The sequence below is a fragment of the Oculina patagonica genome, chromosome 1 (genome assembly GCF_052425735.1).
Source record: "Oculina patagonica isolate OP01 chromosome 1, crgOcupat, whole genome shotgun sequence".
NCBI lineage: Eukaryota > Metazoa > Cnidaria > Anthozoa > Scleractinia > Oculinidae > Oculina > Oculina patagonica.
In genome coordinates, this window is record NC_135758.1 from 22,896,274 (window position 1) to 22,913,116 (window position 16,843).

At 40.3% G+C, this 16,843-nt stretch overlaps 1 protein-coding gene across 1 annotated transcript; it reads left to right on the plus strand.

Annotated features, from left to right (window-relative positions):
* The first annotated feature begins 960 nt into the window (after positions 1-960).
* LOC144635487 (uncharacterized) lies at positions 961-16,656 on the plus strand. The gene is made up of 20 exons (XM_078494615.1): positions 961-1,374; positions 2,839-2,910; positions 3,511-3,582; positions 3,719-3,790; positions 4,005-4,076; positions 4,914-4,985; positions 5,406-5,477; positions 5,742-5,813; positions 7,079-7,150; positions 7,640-7,711; positions 8,066-8,137; positions 8,798-8,869; positions 9,270-9,341; positions 9,990-10,061; positions 10,494-10,699; positions 11,686-11,949; positions 12,838-13,167; positions 14,204-14,311; positions 14,888-15,237; positions 16,285-16,656. The coding sequence occupies exons 1-19, from the start codon at positions 1,145-1,147 to the stop codon at positions 14,956-14,958; spliced, it is 2,145 nt and encodes a 714-aa protein (XP_078350741.1). The 5' UTR covers positions 961-1,144; the 3' UTR covers positions 14,959-15,237; positions 16,285-16,656.
* The last annotated feature ends 187 nt before the right edge of the window (positions 16,657-16,843 follow it).

Genomic DNA, 16,843 nt, shown 5'->3' on the forward strand with positions numbered 1-16,843 from the left:
TTGATATATTTTTATCTAACCGACAAAAGGAACATTTTTGTCAATTTTTAAAAAAAATCTGTAGGCAGGATTCGGAGCTACGTTATTTTTTCATAAATTTAAGGTGGCTCTGAACTCAACCTACAGAATTTTTTTTTAAAAATGTTAGATTGTTTGTTTTGTCCATTAGACAAAAATATATGAAAAACAAAACTTTCACCGTCTAGTTTTTAAGATTTTAGCCTAAAAAGTCAAATATAAGATAACTTTGACCACTTTGCACGTTGCTATGGCAACAATTTTTGACGTCACGTCACTTAAAATTGTTCATTGGTAAAGCCTGTATAAAGTTGTACTAAAAGTTTAACCTCAACATTATTAGTGTAGCTGTAATAGAATGCCAAATATGGGAATATATAAACCATTAAGTTATTTCAGAGCACATTTTAAATCAAGTATTATCGATCTAGTTTTCTGGCACGTGGCACCTTTGCCTTTAGGGTAACCATCACTTAAAATCTAAGTATAACATGACTATTAGTGTGTTATATACAGACGGTTGTAAGAAACACTAAAATAATTCTGTAAATTCTCGTTAACACCATGGCGTCAGCTATCATCCATTTAATGATTTTATTAAAGTGACTCATCTATTGTGCTTCGAAAATATGAAGTTTATCATTGACTTTTAAAAAATGAATTGTTTACTTTTTTCCGTAAATTTTAATAAAACCGAATACGTCATTATGGACTTTAGACAAAATCGATTTTTTTTTAACTCTAGCGGCTCGCTTCGCTCGCCGACTCGCGCCTTCGGCGCTCAATGAGTTCAATTCACGTTGTTCGCAGATTCTGGCACAGACTGGGCACATCATTCTACTGAATGTCTGTTTTGCTATTATATGTCTCGTTTTATCTGCTTTTTATCATTGTCAAATTGTTAATCTGTGAAATATAACCGCGACTCATACAGGAAAGCCATTTATCCACAGGGTCAAATATTCACGCAGCACCCAAACCGAGAAAAAAAACAAGTTTGAGACACTTGGATGAATGAAATCTTTGTCCTGTCAAAGCATAATTTGCGCGGCATCCCACAGAGCATTTGAAGGAGAGCCAACTTTCACCACGATAATTCACCGTAATCTTTGTCTAGAATAGAATCATGCGACAAACTGGAACAGGAATCATGGCTTTGAAGTCATTTATGATTGTGTTTGTCGTCGTACTTTTGTGCGCCTTGAGCTTGGCTCAGGTCATAACTCCATGTCCGAAGGAATGCGTCTGCGAAGAACAATTTTTCGATGAATCGCAAGGCGTCGGAGCTAAAGTAAACTGCTCTGGAAGAAGACTGAAGAGATTTCCGTTGCCGCTTCCTCAAGTTACTACAACATTGTAAGTAAATGCTTTGTATCCTATATATTTCTCATTTGCAAAGAGAAGCCATGATTTAGAGCGTTGCACGTTTCCTAAAGGGATTACATTTATCAGTTTGCAAGATTGGGTAACGAGAGATTGCTTAATTAATTAATTGCTTTCATATATCAATAATTTGCACGAATTAACGACCGAAAAGTCAGTTTGCTTTTGTACTCTATGCGGATGAACGACTTATGAACATAAAAAGGTTATTCCTATACTCAGGGCGCTGTATTAGATGTCATAAAGAAAGTACTTCAGAGTAAATACAGTATATCGAAGTAAAATAATATGACTTGATGACAGCAATGCAAACTTTGCGAATTAAGACACTTAACACCTCAATTTTTAAATACTTATCAATGTTTTTACAAGCGTTTAGTCATTTAGGTCTTATATCTTTTGGTTCTTTATCTTTGTTTTTCCATTTAATATCAACCATTATCGGGAATAAAAAACAGGACAATCCAGAAAACTCATTTTAGCGTTGAGGGTCGAGATCGGAATTTTTCAGATTAACAATTACTAGACGAGGTTGAGCAAAACATCGTGATTTGTTACAAATCACAATTTTTTGCGAAAACCGAGATTAATAAATGTTTTATCATTCGATCACTGAATTTGTTTTGCACAAGTACCCTCGGAAACCGCTTCGAAACCGCACTTTTTTGCTGAAGCATAACTTCGCCTTCGATAATACGAACTTGTCTTCATCCAATTATCTTTCTTTCAGATATTGCCGAAATACAATAAGAGGAATTTCCATTGCCATTTTTTTTTATTTTCGTTGCTTTTCGAGCCTGGTAGACAAATACAACCGCTTTTCTTTATCTCTGGAAAACGAGCTGCCATTTTTCTCGGAAGTGGACACAACTACGCATGAGCAGAATATGAACGTGAAATCTCGTCACGCAACCACCAGCGCATGGAACCACGCAACAGAACCGATACTGCAGGCCCTGAATAATGACAACCCTACCTTTCATTAACCGTAAAAGCGATCATTGTATAAAGCGTTTTTTGTTCAAGACACTCAACCCCACCCCCCACCCCCCGCCTACCCATCCCCCCCCCCCAAAAGTATGTCCATCACGTGGCACACAACGTCCTATGCACATTCGTTTGGTTACTAAAACAATCTTTCTTCGCTCGCCAAAAAATATCTGCTGAAACGACATGGAAAAATTATTACGCGGGTTATCTTTTGTCTCTCGCGCGCTCTGCTTGGAGACCGTTGACCAAAAACGCGCAGTTCTGGGGACGAAATTGAAATCAAGGGCTAAACTTCATTGGTGTTTTCGCCGTTTCCTAATAACCCCAGCCTACCCCATCCCCCACCTTTAACAACGAGTTTACATCCAAACGTTAATTGATTATCTGTGTGCTCTACACTGATCAAGATGTGTACATTTCTCTTTTTTTTAATGTCGGCTTCACCAGGCTTATTCAGAATAACAAGATCTCCAGACTGGAAGGATGGCATTTTAACGGGCTGATATACTTAAGGGTTTTGTAAGTGACTGCGTTTGAGTTTACTTAGTCGTGTTTGTCTGTCTTATTGTACGACCTTACAAGTGTTGTAGTGTTTTTTATACTTTAAAATAACTAAAAAAACACGGCCGTAGGCAGGATCTTGCATGGGTGACCTGCGTGCGTGCGCCAGAAGCGTGAGCGTCTCCCGGGGTCCGGGGGTATTTTCCCCTGAGAAAGTTTGTAAAATAAAGTTTATAAGTCCACATCTCCTGCATTGTGAAAGTCATTTTAACCTTCACTCCCCGATTAGACGGACCTTTGTGGCCCGTGGGTGGGTGCGGACGCCCTCCTGCCTACAGCCCTAAAAAAGACCTCACATATGACTGTGTCGAATGTGATACTGTGAAGCATGCTGTATTACCAAGAGAAAATAATAATATTCTCTTGGTATTACTTGAGTTTTTCGCCAGTTGCTGTCTTCCAATGCTCGCTCGATCAAAAACTAAGAAGAAGAAAAGCAGCCACCTTTGACGGCTGTTGTTGCGGATTTTCATTGGCTAAAAAAGTTTGGAAGCCAAAAGAAAAAGTGTCAAAAATTGTGCCAGTTCAAAATTTTTTCCATTTTCCGTTTACTTTCAGGGACCTTGAAGGAAACCGAATAAAAAAAATCGGATCGACATCCTTAGGATATCTCCCTTCTCTTCATACATTGTAAGTCGATTAAAAAGGTGAAGTCGCATTCTTTTCTGTTATTTGTTGTCTTATTGTATAGATTGTTTGTCATCATTAACACCTCAGAGAGGCAAAATCACTTTGTCAGATGCTTTTTTGTTTTTTACCATTAAAGGTATTTACAGAGAAATCGCATTGAAGAAGTGGCATTTGGAGCATTTAGGAATTGTTCAAGGCTTAAAACTTTGTGAGTAGAGTACAGCGAATGACATTTGTTTTCCTGATAGTGATTGGTTCAAATGATCTAAACAGCCTCGTTCTCAGGTCAAAGGACGTTCTCTGGGTTGAAAACAAAAATGACTGGTGGTGATGACGTCACAATACTATTTAAAATTTTGACATCATTCTCAACAGCAAGTACAAGGGTTAAAATTGATTACTTGGTTTCCGCTCAATTATAGGAACCTTGCGAAGAACAAGCTCACGAGCCTTCAGTATGCTGCATTTGATGGTCTGGATCAACTTGAAAAATTGTAAGTGGAGACATATGGACACTGGGAAAAGTGTTGAACGGATTTGCGGCTTCATGGAAGAAAAATGTGACAAAACCTGTTACTGCTATAGCAATAAAGATCGTGTGAAAGATAAAGTGTTTACAGGCTGTTTGGCGTAACGTCGCTGCAGTCTTAAACAGTTTCACGTTGTGAAAATTGGGGGCGAATTAGACGGTACGATTTTGCCTAGGATTTTCGCATGCAACACTCTTACACAATGACTAAAACACGAATCACATCTTGTAAATCAGCTGAACCTACCCCAAAGCTCTTGTCTTTTGCATGTGACTGACCCAGCGCACATGCGTGAAAGAGCTCTGCAGTCGAGTCTGAACCTACCACATCCTTACAACAGGCGCGTGCGTGTGTTAATGGACCAAAAGGTGGATTTCCACTGACGCGTATTTTTTTACGTGCATGCGTGAAAAAAATTAGAGACAACGTATGAACGACTTACACCGGATAGTGTCTCCAAATTTTTCACGCACGGAAAAATTTACGCGTCATTGGAAATCCACCGTAGACCTGTCGTAAGCTCGCCGTTTGCGAGAAAGTCGTACCGTGTAAATCGTACACTAGTAATGTGTGAATTTGACACGGTAACTGTGATGGGTAGTGTTTATTTATAACAAAAGTACTATTTCTCACTAAGCTTGGTATCAAGGAGAAACGTGGGAAACCTGATTACGGCTCAGGCATTCTGTTTCTTAATCACTCATTGTACGAACAAGAGGCCGGTAAGATTTAAAAACTAGAACCTCTGTATTCCATAGCAACTCAGTGATAACGACAGTGATTGTTTTTCTTCTCATCAAGGGACCTCAGTTCGAACTCGATCAGTGAAATAGAAGACGGATCGTTCCTTGGTCTCTATCGTCTAAAGACATTGTGAGTATATCAACACGACCAGCGGTATTTTCCGTGGAAATTTGATTTAGCCCGCGATTTTTGTTATCGAGTTGCTAAGTAACGTGAAGTATCCATGACGACGTGAGAGCGTTCACTCTGCTCATGAGTTCTAATAAGAGTCGAAAAGTGAGTGCACTCTTCGGACATTGTAACGAAGGTTTACTAAACCCTTCAATTCCCTTTTTTACAAAATGCCATTGAGTTTCCTCAGAAAAAAATCGCTTTGAAAAACGGTATTTCATTCATTTCTTGAAATCCCAATTTCTGTTTGTACTAAGAGAGTCTGTATATAGGAGGGAGGGAGAGGAGAAGAAAAACTCTTCTTCTATATGTAAACTTGCAATTCTACTTTCAGTTCATTGATAGAGCTGTATTTTATCCTGTTGTATTACGTTTCAGACATCTGAATATAAACCAGATTTCAAAGATTGGAGCGTACCTGTTTGCAGATGTATACTCACTTACTTCTTTGTAAGTACTGAAGGCTTATACAACGGTAAATGAATACCGACGGCTTTAAAATAATGATTTCTTAATTTCAATAGCCTGGGTTGTAGACAAACAAAACACCGGGGTTTAGTTCGTTTGCAACGCAGGCTAGATTTCAACTGCTAAAAAATATCAACAGGGGAACTAATCATTTTATCTTTAGACTGGGTGACCAGTTTCTTTAATACTCATTGACTACCATGATGAATAATTCTCTTTCTTTTCCTTTTTTTCACTCTCTTTCAGATACCTTTACCGAAATCGAATTTCAGTTATTGAGAAAGGCGCCTTTTCTCGATTGCTGTATCTCAAAATTCTGTAAGTAACTCTTGGTGTGTTCTGCAGTTTAATAATCAAAACATCTTTACATACGCCTTTAACTCTTTCAGTGCTAAAGTCGACTTTTGTCGACATTTGGAGGAGCAGTCAATGAACCACTTGTGACGTCATTAATTTGAAAGTCAGCAGATTTTGGTGATAAGCATCTGATAGAGCTAGGTTTGACCTTTTCAAAGAACTATTCACTTTGCGTATCGGTCGCATCCTAACAGAGCTAATCGAGAAAAAGTCAATCACTTTTTAGTGCAAAATCGGTGCTTAAAAAGGCCAAAACACCTGTAAAAGATCGAGGTCCTCTTGACAGGGTTTACCAATGTTTTTATCAAAACTTTTTTGGTCTAAAGGAAGGACGGATACAGTAGAAAGAAGTGGAAATAACAAAGCCAAGAGAAACGAAAGGAAAAGGAGCAAGAAAAAAAATGGAAACGATTTCGCAAAAAAAAAAAAAAAAAAAAAAAAAAAAAAAACAAGTCCAAATTTTGGCTTATGCGCATGCACCAAAGTACATTTTTGTACATTTTTTAATGGAATCTTCCTCAAAATCTTGCTGCATTGTGGAAAAGTGCTTTTTAAGTAAAGTTAAGGGAAATCCAGGATCGTAGCATCAAAAATTCAGTTTAACGGTAAAAAAAACCCCAGTTTTTGGAGAAATTCAGCACTGAAAGGGTTAATATAGCCTAAATCTTTCTTTATCAGAATGTTCTTATGACCCTAGCGAAGAACTAAAATCTGATTGGTCGAGAGTGAGTTTATTTATCGTCCGAAAGGATTTCGGAAATTGTACCAAGACCAGCTGAAACAACTGCAAGACAGACTTGATCTTCTGTTCACCTTCATAAAATTCCGAAGGTGGTTCGTAATTGGGTTGTCTGGAAAATCAGAATAGCACGAATAGTCGCGAAAATCACATGTTGCTGCGAGGAACTGGGAACTATCTCTCTCATTCGTCACTATTCGTGGCTTTTCGTACTATTCGCTTTTTGCCATTCGTGTCTATAAAACCCGAATGGCGAATTACAGGCACCCTTCGTAATTGTCCGACGACGAAAGGTTTAAGAAAAGTTTGCACATTTTCCGATCAATCCAGCCAAACCATGCATGATCAGGGAAAAAAAAAAGATCTGTAAAACTGGTTGGACATGCTAAACGGACTTGTTCTGCGATCCCAGAAATATGAATGCGTTACGATTCAAAATCAAAGTATTGTTGGGTGAAATAATGAATTATTTGTTAATTTTTGACAGGTCACTTTTTGACAATAAGATCACTTCCGTTCTTCAGAAAACTGTTGCCGGACTTGAAAACCTCGAGGAACTGTAAGTCAGTGAAATTTCTACTTAACCCACTTTTCAAGCTACCTATCACCTTTAGCAGGGATACTGTAGTGGTGAGAGCGCTCGCCTTCCTCCAATGTGGCCCGGGTTCGATTCCCAGACATGTTGTCATATGTGGGTTGAGTTTGTTGTTGTTTCTCGCCTTGCTCCGAGGGTTTTTCTCCATATTCTCTGGTTTTCCTCCTTCCTGAAACCCCCTCAAATTTCCAAATTTCAATTCTATCTGGATAGAGGACCCGCATGAAAACCGGCAATAGAAATGATGTGGCTTCCTCTCTAAACTAAGTAATTTAGGACCCTTCCTTTATTCTTTATGAAAATTGCAACAAGAGAAAATATATTGTTTTAGCCCGTTTACATCTACATTCGGTCCCCTATTTGAGACAGTATAATCATGGGATGATTATTTTGTAGTTTAGAGGTTTGATCACGTTCTCAGTAAAGCTATAATCAGTCATGCTCTCTCTACAGCTACCTTCATCGAAATAGAATCAATAAAATTGAACCTTGGACCTTCTCAGCCACCAGGAAATTACAGCAATTGTAAGTATGCAGTATGCAAGACTGATAAGAAATATCGGGTATAGGGATCATTAGTGAGTGACCACTGTCTGGATCAAGTGCATCAATAAAAGATGCGCACAAACATCAGAAATAACACTCAAGTCTCTAAATTTCCGGCAGTTTACGTTGAAATCTGTAGTACTTTCTTTGTTAGTGGCAGCCAAGTGGATTTCTTTGCTTTTGGATTTCTTTTCTTTTTTTTCTAACTTGTGTTTTCTTGGGGGTAAAAGGTACATATTCCTCGTGTTGTTTTTGGTTAAAAACAGTTAAAACAAGTCTATATGTTGTTATTCTAACAAACAAACCAATGTGTAAACTGTTGTTGTTTTTCAGGTATTTGTATTCCAACCTATTGACATTCATTCCAGATAACATCTTCGAGGATCTGAGAACTCTCCGTGTCCTGTAAGAATGTTTTCAGTATTTCATTTGACTTTTTAACATTTTAAACCCGTGGGCCCTTCCCTCTCCCAGAACGTTTTGCCTTGCGGAATAGGTTCACGTTTTAGTAGCTATTAGCACTTTACAGGATAGGATTGCTGGTCCCACGCACAGCCCTCAACCTGGTGGGCCAGACTTGGCATTATGTGCGTACCCCTCTATCTAATGGTCAGAGAGAGACGCGCATATAACCGGGAAGTTGTGGAGAGAGTATGTTGGCCTGTGCTCTCGACAAAAGAGTAAAGGGCGAACGTACCCTTGACATCACGTGACTTTCCGACTCTTCCCAAGACATACAATTACAAGACACATGGGTTGATAGGAAGGAGCCATCGTCCACTCTCGTAAGAGAAGACTGGGGACTAGTCAATGCGTCATTTGACAGAAGATGTTCCCTTACGGAATGGGTCCTTCAAAGGGTTGGAAAGTACTTAAACAAATAATGTTTTGTTCGCAAGGACACGTTTTGTTCAAAGGTTGTAGCTTGTGGAACAAATATTACAAATGAGGACATGTGTAATAGAAAAAACTTGAGAAGTTCCTTTGAGATTTGCTGCTGAGTTTAGCGTTGTGAAGAGAGGAAACTAACTTATTTAACCTGATTTCTTGGTTTTGTGTCCACAGTCATCTTGGTCTCAACACGATTACGTACATATCGGACGGTGCTTTTCGACATCTTGGAAATCTTAACGTTTTGTAAGTTAATTCATAAGGAAAAATGCATTATTTGCAGATTGTTTCCCACGTGCTTTCAAATCTTTTTACGAGTTACTTTTATTCTAGCGCTGTTCCTTTTTACGGTTTTTTACTTTCTTTCTGAATTGCAAGCGACTATATTCTTCTTTACAGCGGGTTTTGATTGGTTAATTAGATTGTCTGTGTCCTTTGTGACTGGCCAAAGCATAGTTATAACTTTGGTTTTGGTTTTACGAGACAATCAAAAACGCTCTATTTTCTCTCCTATGCATTTTCTAGATCAAATTATCCATCCATTTTGTTATTATCTAGTTACTGAATTAGTTTCCCTGTCTAATAATTGTTTCTAAAGTCAGTATATTCTAACAGTTTCTGAAAGGCGCTGTTATTGACTTCACAGATATCTCGACTCAAATCGTCTCACTCTTCTTAATTCAAGGACGTTCGAAGGTCTCTCAAGTGTCAAAGATCTGTAAGTCAGTTTAATTTGTTTGCGGCGGGGTCAAACATGACGAAGCATACACGCCGTAAAATTTAACTTCCCAATTTAAATCTCTACTGAATTTTCAATGAATACAAACTCTCGCCGTTCTTTTCCCGCGCTCATCGATCGAAAAAACTACGAAAAAATAGAGGGCTGTGAACAGTCTAGAGATATTACACATTGTGTTGCCAGTGAGAGTTAAAAGTTTGAGATAGTTCTATGAGTGTTTCTCCCAACGTTTTATTCACTTCTATGCCTTGTTAGGACCGGTTGTACTTTTCCAGGAGCTTCAAACCGGCTCATCCTCGGTGTAAAAACCTGTGAAACTCACCAGTGACGTAAAACAAAGAACGACAAAGACAACAAAAAACCTTGAAACAATAAAGAGCAGGAAACAATAGCTCCAAAACAAAGGAAAATATCACAGGTTTTTACACCAAGGTAAAACCCTTCAAACCACTCGTTGATCTCACAGACTCCTATGTTACACTCCCGCAGAACCCGGATGTATAATGACCCGGATGTATAAAAAGTCATTTAAGAACCGACCGTGTCATGTTTGTAATCTTGTTTACAGCCATAATAAATCAAAACCTAAAATGATTTTTAAACGTGCTGTTTCGCTTTCTTTTATAGACATCTCTACTTTAACAGAATTTCATACGTTGGAAAAGGAGCATTCGATCATTTAAGCAGAATAACACGACTGTAAGTATGGCTGGAAAAAAGCACAATATCAAGAATTACGGACATTATCAAATATGACTTAAATATGATTGCTACAAGGTACAACAACCAACTGAGAAGAGATGGATTCATTGGCGGCTCAAATGGTCGGAGAGAGGTTGTGAAGTAGTAATGGGCTCTTGCGTCTCAGAAACAAAGGATGAGGGGGGGGGGGGTATGGAGGGTTGGAGTGAAGGTAATCTCTTGTTTGTTCCAATAAGGGAGAGGGGGACTAAACTTTTTTTACCCTTCTTCCAACCTTCTACCTTAAGTTTTCAGCAATGATCCGACCGTGACACAGTCCATACTTTTGGGGCAGTATACGAAAAGGCTCTACAACCATCATTTTCAGAGAACATTCTGGCTGTAATGTAATGTATTAATGTATTTGCATTAACCTATTTGCTCTTCCAGATTATGGGATGTCCCAGAAGCCTACCGCCAGTCTATGACGCCCAATGCGACTTTAACGAGAGGGAGTGCGCTTCATTGTGACTGTAACGTGCGCTGGTTAAAGGCCTGGTTACTAGAGAGAGATCTGGATGACATAACTTGTGCCACTCCTTCCCGGTTAACGGGTGTCATGGTAACGAAAATGAAGGAAAGGGACTTTGTCTGTGGTAAGTTATTTAACCTCATTTCAGGAGGAAGAAAGATCCTTGTTATTAAATGCATAATACGCGAAACAAGGAAGAAAGAGGTTATTTACGCTATCATGCAACAATTTTCCTCTCGTAAACTTTTGATTCCAAGAAAGATTAGCATTATCTACAAGGGGTCCAGTGAGGAAAATTGACGTTTCTGGTTTGGAAAGCTAAACAAGAAGCTGTGCTGCGGTGCGAATCAAAACGTCAATGGAAAAAAATAACCAACGCATATATCTGCCTTGTTTCAACAAAAGGTGCCCGGCCGGCTGGCAAAAAGGCTTGAAATTCACTAACAGCCACCCTTCCTCCCCCTGAGGTCCCCTGGCTAGACCAGGGGGCTAGGTGGAGTGCCTAGTCAAGCCCGGTGACAGCCAAGCTGCCACACGGCTGCAAATGGCTGACATACACAAGACAATCATCATTAAAATACTACCATGAGCTTGCTGTGACTGGCAAAGTCTGGTGAAAATGACACAAAAAACCTCCACTATGCCCACCGCCTAGCAAGCCAGCAATTCAACTCCTGACCCTGGGCTCCCTAGGGCTGCTGGCTCTACCACTCAGCTACCCGGCACAACCTTCCGTGACGTTGCCCCCTCCATTTTTCTCGCGGGACTGGTTAGTCGGCCTTCAAGCACGGTTCGCGGAGTCCACCTTTTGTCAAATCAGTGTAGACATACGAGAACTTAATCCGAGGCGAACATGCACCCCTTGTTGCAGCATCCAAGACAACTTATATTTCTCAAGTTCAATAACCAAGAACATTACACAAGAGTTGTTTTATTAAGGGAGAAGGATTACATTAAATTACTTAGCATTCTAGCGGATCATAAGAGAAAAGAAACTACATTTCAAACCTACTACATCAAACGCTCGCCCATTAACCTCTATTATATATTTTTTAAACCTCCTGAAATCAGTCGCGCTCCACAATTTTTCGTTCCTTTTTTTTCATTTAGAGCCGTTTAAAGTATCGGTGCAGCCAAAGAAAGTCATGGCGCTTTACGGAGAAAACGTTCAGATTCGTTGTGAAACGAATATGGGAGCCACGTACCACTGGATTCTGAATGGCACAAGATTGGAAGCGGACCAATATCGCGTCCCTAACCCCCTGGGGGTGTTGACGATCTACGGTTTGGCCGAGGAGGACTTAGGAGAGTATGTTTGTGTTGCTCAGAATGAGGCTGGTGTTGGGGCTAGCCACGCGATGGTTACAGTTGGAGGTAAGAATGGGATTAAAAGATTAATAATTTAGTTAATTAATTCAAAGTATGTTCCCTGTTGGAAAGCGCGCATGTGTAAAGGACATTACAATAATACAATATAATAGACACTCGAACTGTCGCAAGTAAGGTGGATTTTTTTCGTCATCAGCATGGCCGGCGCCACGACAGGTGCCATAAGAACACGTCTTGTCGTCTCGTTGATTGGCAACATACGTGCCAAAACATCAAAGGCTCAGTCGATTCTCGATTCTGCTTAACTTTGTTTTTCGTCTACATGGGAGATCATCTCCTTTGAAGGAAATGCATTTCTTTTTAGCAAAAACGGGAACCAGTAGACCAAACTTGAAAAATCTTATTCATGCATGCTATGAAGGCCGTTGTGAAAGAACAAATTGAACCCATGCAAACATAAGTCCAATGCAAGCTTGATTTTTATTGTGACAACTGATACAGCGTTTGGTAGCCACGATAGGTAGGATGCAGGAAGCGATTGACTGTTTTATTTTTTAGCCTATGATTGATTGTTTTGACTTATTACATTGCATTGTCAATGTCCCAGGCCTGGCCTCGAAATTGCGCTTGACCTATACCTTGACTAGGGGTAAAGGCCGTCTTTGTCAAAGGCCTTTGCAGCAAATTCCGTCTCTTATTTTATTCACGGATAGTTCGCTTTCGACGTTTATCAAAGATGCGACAAAAGTCCCGTGAAATGTTACTTTGACTCTTGTTAAAGGTACCTTTGATCCGCGTCAAATCTTTTACTAACTTTGACGCGCGTCAAATCCCTCTCAAAGGTGATATCAAAGGACTTGTTTACCTTCGACATCTGCGTCAAAGTTAGTCATCCATCTTTGTCCCACTTATGGTATTTGGGTTTATTTTCAGCTCGTCCCCTGTTCACGACCTACCCCTCGCCTGTTGATGCGAGAGAACCGCAAAAGCCAGTGGAATTCAAATGTCGAGCGAAAGGATCACCAAAGCCCGAAATCAAGTGGTACAAGGACGGGCTGCTGATCCTGGGCACTCCTGAGGAGTCACGCTTCCACATCACAATAGAAGGTGCCTTGGTGTTTATGGGCAAGAGGTACCATGTCACAAGGGAGGGGTCCCTGGTAATTTTTGACCCTCGCGTGGAGGACGAGGGAACCTACACATGCACGGCCGAGAATGAGCTTGGAAAAGTTTCGTATGATGTCAGTCTTTATGTTGAAATGAGTAAGTTTGTTTTTGGTATCTACTGTTACTTTGTGTGAAATGCCAATGGTTTTGCCGTCTGAGTAAGATTAGGGTTTGACCCATTTTTAACAAGGAGTTCTTTTCCCTGTGTCCTTGTTAAGAAACAAACACTTGATGTAAACCATTTTAATGTTCTGTGCACTCATGTCCGACATTGTAACAAGTGTAAGGCAATCATAAGGTTTTAAGGCTGCCTAGAACCCAGAAGACGCTTTTTTACCCGGGAGCTTTCGGGTTCTACGCGGGAGTTTAGAGGCACAAGAAAGCGTATAGTCGTTGGTTGAGCCTTCTTTCTTTGAAACCCGGTGCTTATGACTTTTGCATTCGGGCTACCTTATTCGTAATTGCAAAAGAAAAAATCGCTAAATTAAAGACTCGCGAAAAAAGTTCCCGCGAAAATTGATGACGCGAAATTTAGTACCATGCTGTAAGATTCTATTTTAAAACTTAGCATCTGTTGACATGTTTTGCCATGGCCACGCTCTCCTTTTCCGAAACATACAACAGAGAAGACATATAGCAAATGATGACCTTTGTCGCAAACGAGCATACAAGCCTTTTTTAAGTTCTGTTTTGTCAAAGTTCTGTTCAATATCTTGTAACATATGGCTCTATTATGGGTTGCGCTTTCAACACGATTTTTCACGAACTTTTAGTCTTGCAAAATCCGCCTCGTAATTACTAAATTTTCGCCTCCATCAAATAAGGAAGCCATAATTATTCCCTTTATATAATAATAGGGGTTAGGACCCCTCTTGCAAAAATGATTTAACATACTGGCAGATAGCCTTGTTAGTCTAGCAAATATTGTTGGTGCGGTCCAGCTACATGACAGCTTCAGTCAACTCTCTCTTAACGGACACCTCCTTAAGACGGACCCTGTGTTGGTCCCTTTCTCCTTTTTTTTTTTTTCTTACTACTCCCTTCGGCGTTGCTGCCCAGTTCTTAGATAATAGTTTCGTAAAATAGTCAAAGAAAAAAGCCGCCAGCTGAAATAGTGACCATTGCCCTTCAGATGCTAAATGTGTTCGTGGCTGTAGAGGTGGAGGTGTTTGTACCGCAGTGAAGTACGACTGTATCTGTACACAGGGCTTTCACAAAGAAGGAAGCAAATGCGTAGAAGGTAAGCGCACTGCATTACAAAAATATGAATGTGCTAACCATGTGTTCTGCTGTCCTAAACGGTAAATTTGAGCGAAGATTATGAAGTTCACACATTAGGCCTTTAGACTCATCCAAACCAAAGATTACCGGGGCTTTAACACTTTCTTGGAGTTGGAAAGTAGACAATTAGCTGGCGTTCAATATTTAGTAGCTAACGTTATTTTAAGCGAAAGGAATAAACAGAGGGAAAAATCCAAACCAAACAACACGATAAACTATTAATGAGTTTGAGAAGAAATGTTATAGGAAGCAATTACTTATTGTAACTATTGCTGAGACTTTTTTCCTGACTTGTTGCTTCTGGTAAATCGTTTAAATACACATTTAAAACTTACAATCCATGTCAAGTTTGGGCAAAAGTTTTAAAAGAAAGAAATTTGAAGTTATATATTGTAGAACTGAACAAGCCAGAGTTCATAGAGTTGCAGGGAAGCCCAAATACCGTAGCAGGCGTTCTTCAGTTTCTCTTAGTGACGAAACCATTAGAACAGGTAAAATGTGAGTACATAATAAAAGCTGCTTTTCTGTCGCACAGATAAAAAGACTACGACAAAGGAGACAGAAGAAACGGGCGGGTTCGGGTTCGGGATCAGGTTCGGGACCTGATGTTGGTTCTGGCTCGGGCACGGGATCAGAGGGATCAGGTTCGGGCGACGAGACTCCCACGAAGTCAACTATTCACCAAACCGCAGGACCGGGAATTGACCAGGAGTCTGGGAGCGGGAGCGGGGGAGAACGACCTACGATTTCCAAAGGACCCGGCGTAGACCAAGAGGAGTCTGGTGACGAGACGTCAACAAAACCTGGGTCTGACACCGAAAGGAAGTGGTGGTGGACATGCTGGGGGAGAAAGTGATGATGGGAGTTTTGAGACATGGGAATTAGGTAGATATGTGAACAAAAGGAACGTCCATAAAATTAAAAAAGTTATGCGCGACCATATCCACAAGTTATCAGAGACCCCAGGGGGGTACTAGGGATTTCAAGTGACGGGGCTGATCGAATGGGGGCAAAAATCAATACCCCCAAAAATCCCTAGGGATTCCAACATAACCCCAAAAAATCCCTAGATCAAAAGTTACCCCCTCAAAAATCAACAGCAAAACGCGTTTGTTTGTACATTATTCGCAGAACTACGCAGCCAATACACTACCATTAATCTTCAGATTGTTTTTAATACCCAAAAACATTCCTTAACTCAAACCCTAAAAATTCTTCAATTATCCCTGTCATTGAAATCCCAGTACCCCCCTGGGTCAGAGATTTGCTACCCGGCCCCTATTAATAATGCCCAAAAATAATTACCCCCTGAGAATAGATATTCAATCTTTTCGTAAACGCTATGTATGTCTTAGACACGACGTTTGTTGTCCCCCCGGGGGGGGGGCACCAAATGGGCTAATGGGGATGTGCTGCTGGATGGGGTCGCATTTTTACGACTGGACTGACTTAAATGGGGTCACCTTTCAAGCATTTTTTGTAGGGTGACTAGAAGGGGCCACACTTTTCCCGGATTTTTGTGATTTATAAAGGAAAGATCGCCGAAAAAGTGATCCTATATCGCTGTTGTTTAATATTTGACAAACGGCTCCCAGAAAGTGACTAAGTTGGGGTCGGAAAATTACATTACCCAAACGTGACTAAGATTGACCCAAGTACCCCCCCCCCCCCCCGGGCGTTGATCCTTTTAACTATCAACTGCAAACAGAATTTGACCACCCGAAAGTGTATCGAGGCTACCCGACGGGGACTTACCAAGCGTGGCGATAATATCCCTGGGCATAACATTGACCGGATAAATCCAAGAGACACAACCTTGCCTACTATGCGATCCTTTAGGAGCGATATACTAGTTCATGTTTTTGTGATTGGTTGAAACTGTTTTTTCTTTTCTAGTTTTAAACGACCTCTTTTTCTTTTTTTTTCTTTTAGTGGGCGGCAAATCGCGACTAGTGGAAGGACAGCCTTTAAATCCTTTGGAAGCTCCACCGCTCTGAAACCGAGACCAGCAATTTGTGGCACTTCTTTAAAACTTCCTAAGTTTTCTTTCATCGGCAAGTTAGCTGATTAGTTGTTCAGTGTTATTCTTGGTTATCGGATGTTTTTTCGGGAGTCAAAGCCTTATTTCTCAAAATTCTGGAACTTGTTCTTGACAGAAACTGACGTAGATGATACTCTCAAGATATCGAGTGCTGTTACATTTCAAATCAGCTTTTGTCTGTGATATTTCAATGCGTTTTTGTAGACAACTAGGGTTTGCAATTCTTCCAAGTGTCAATGAAGTTTAATAACAGTGGAACCTGCGATAGGTGGACATTTCTTGGGGATCACATGAAGGGTCCCTGACCACGCCATCCTCCCAACAGACCCTGCTTGTCCCGCCTGGATATGTTTGTGGAGAAGGATTCATATAAATTAAATGTTGGTAAAGATCGAGTGTTCGCCAAGGAAAGTGCAGTATACCTGTTAGCGGGGTTAGGCTGTATTACTG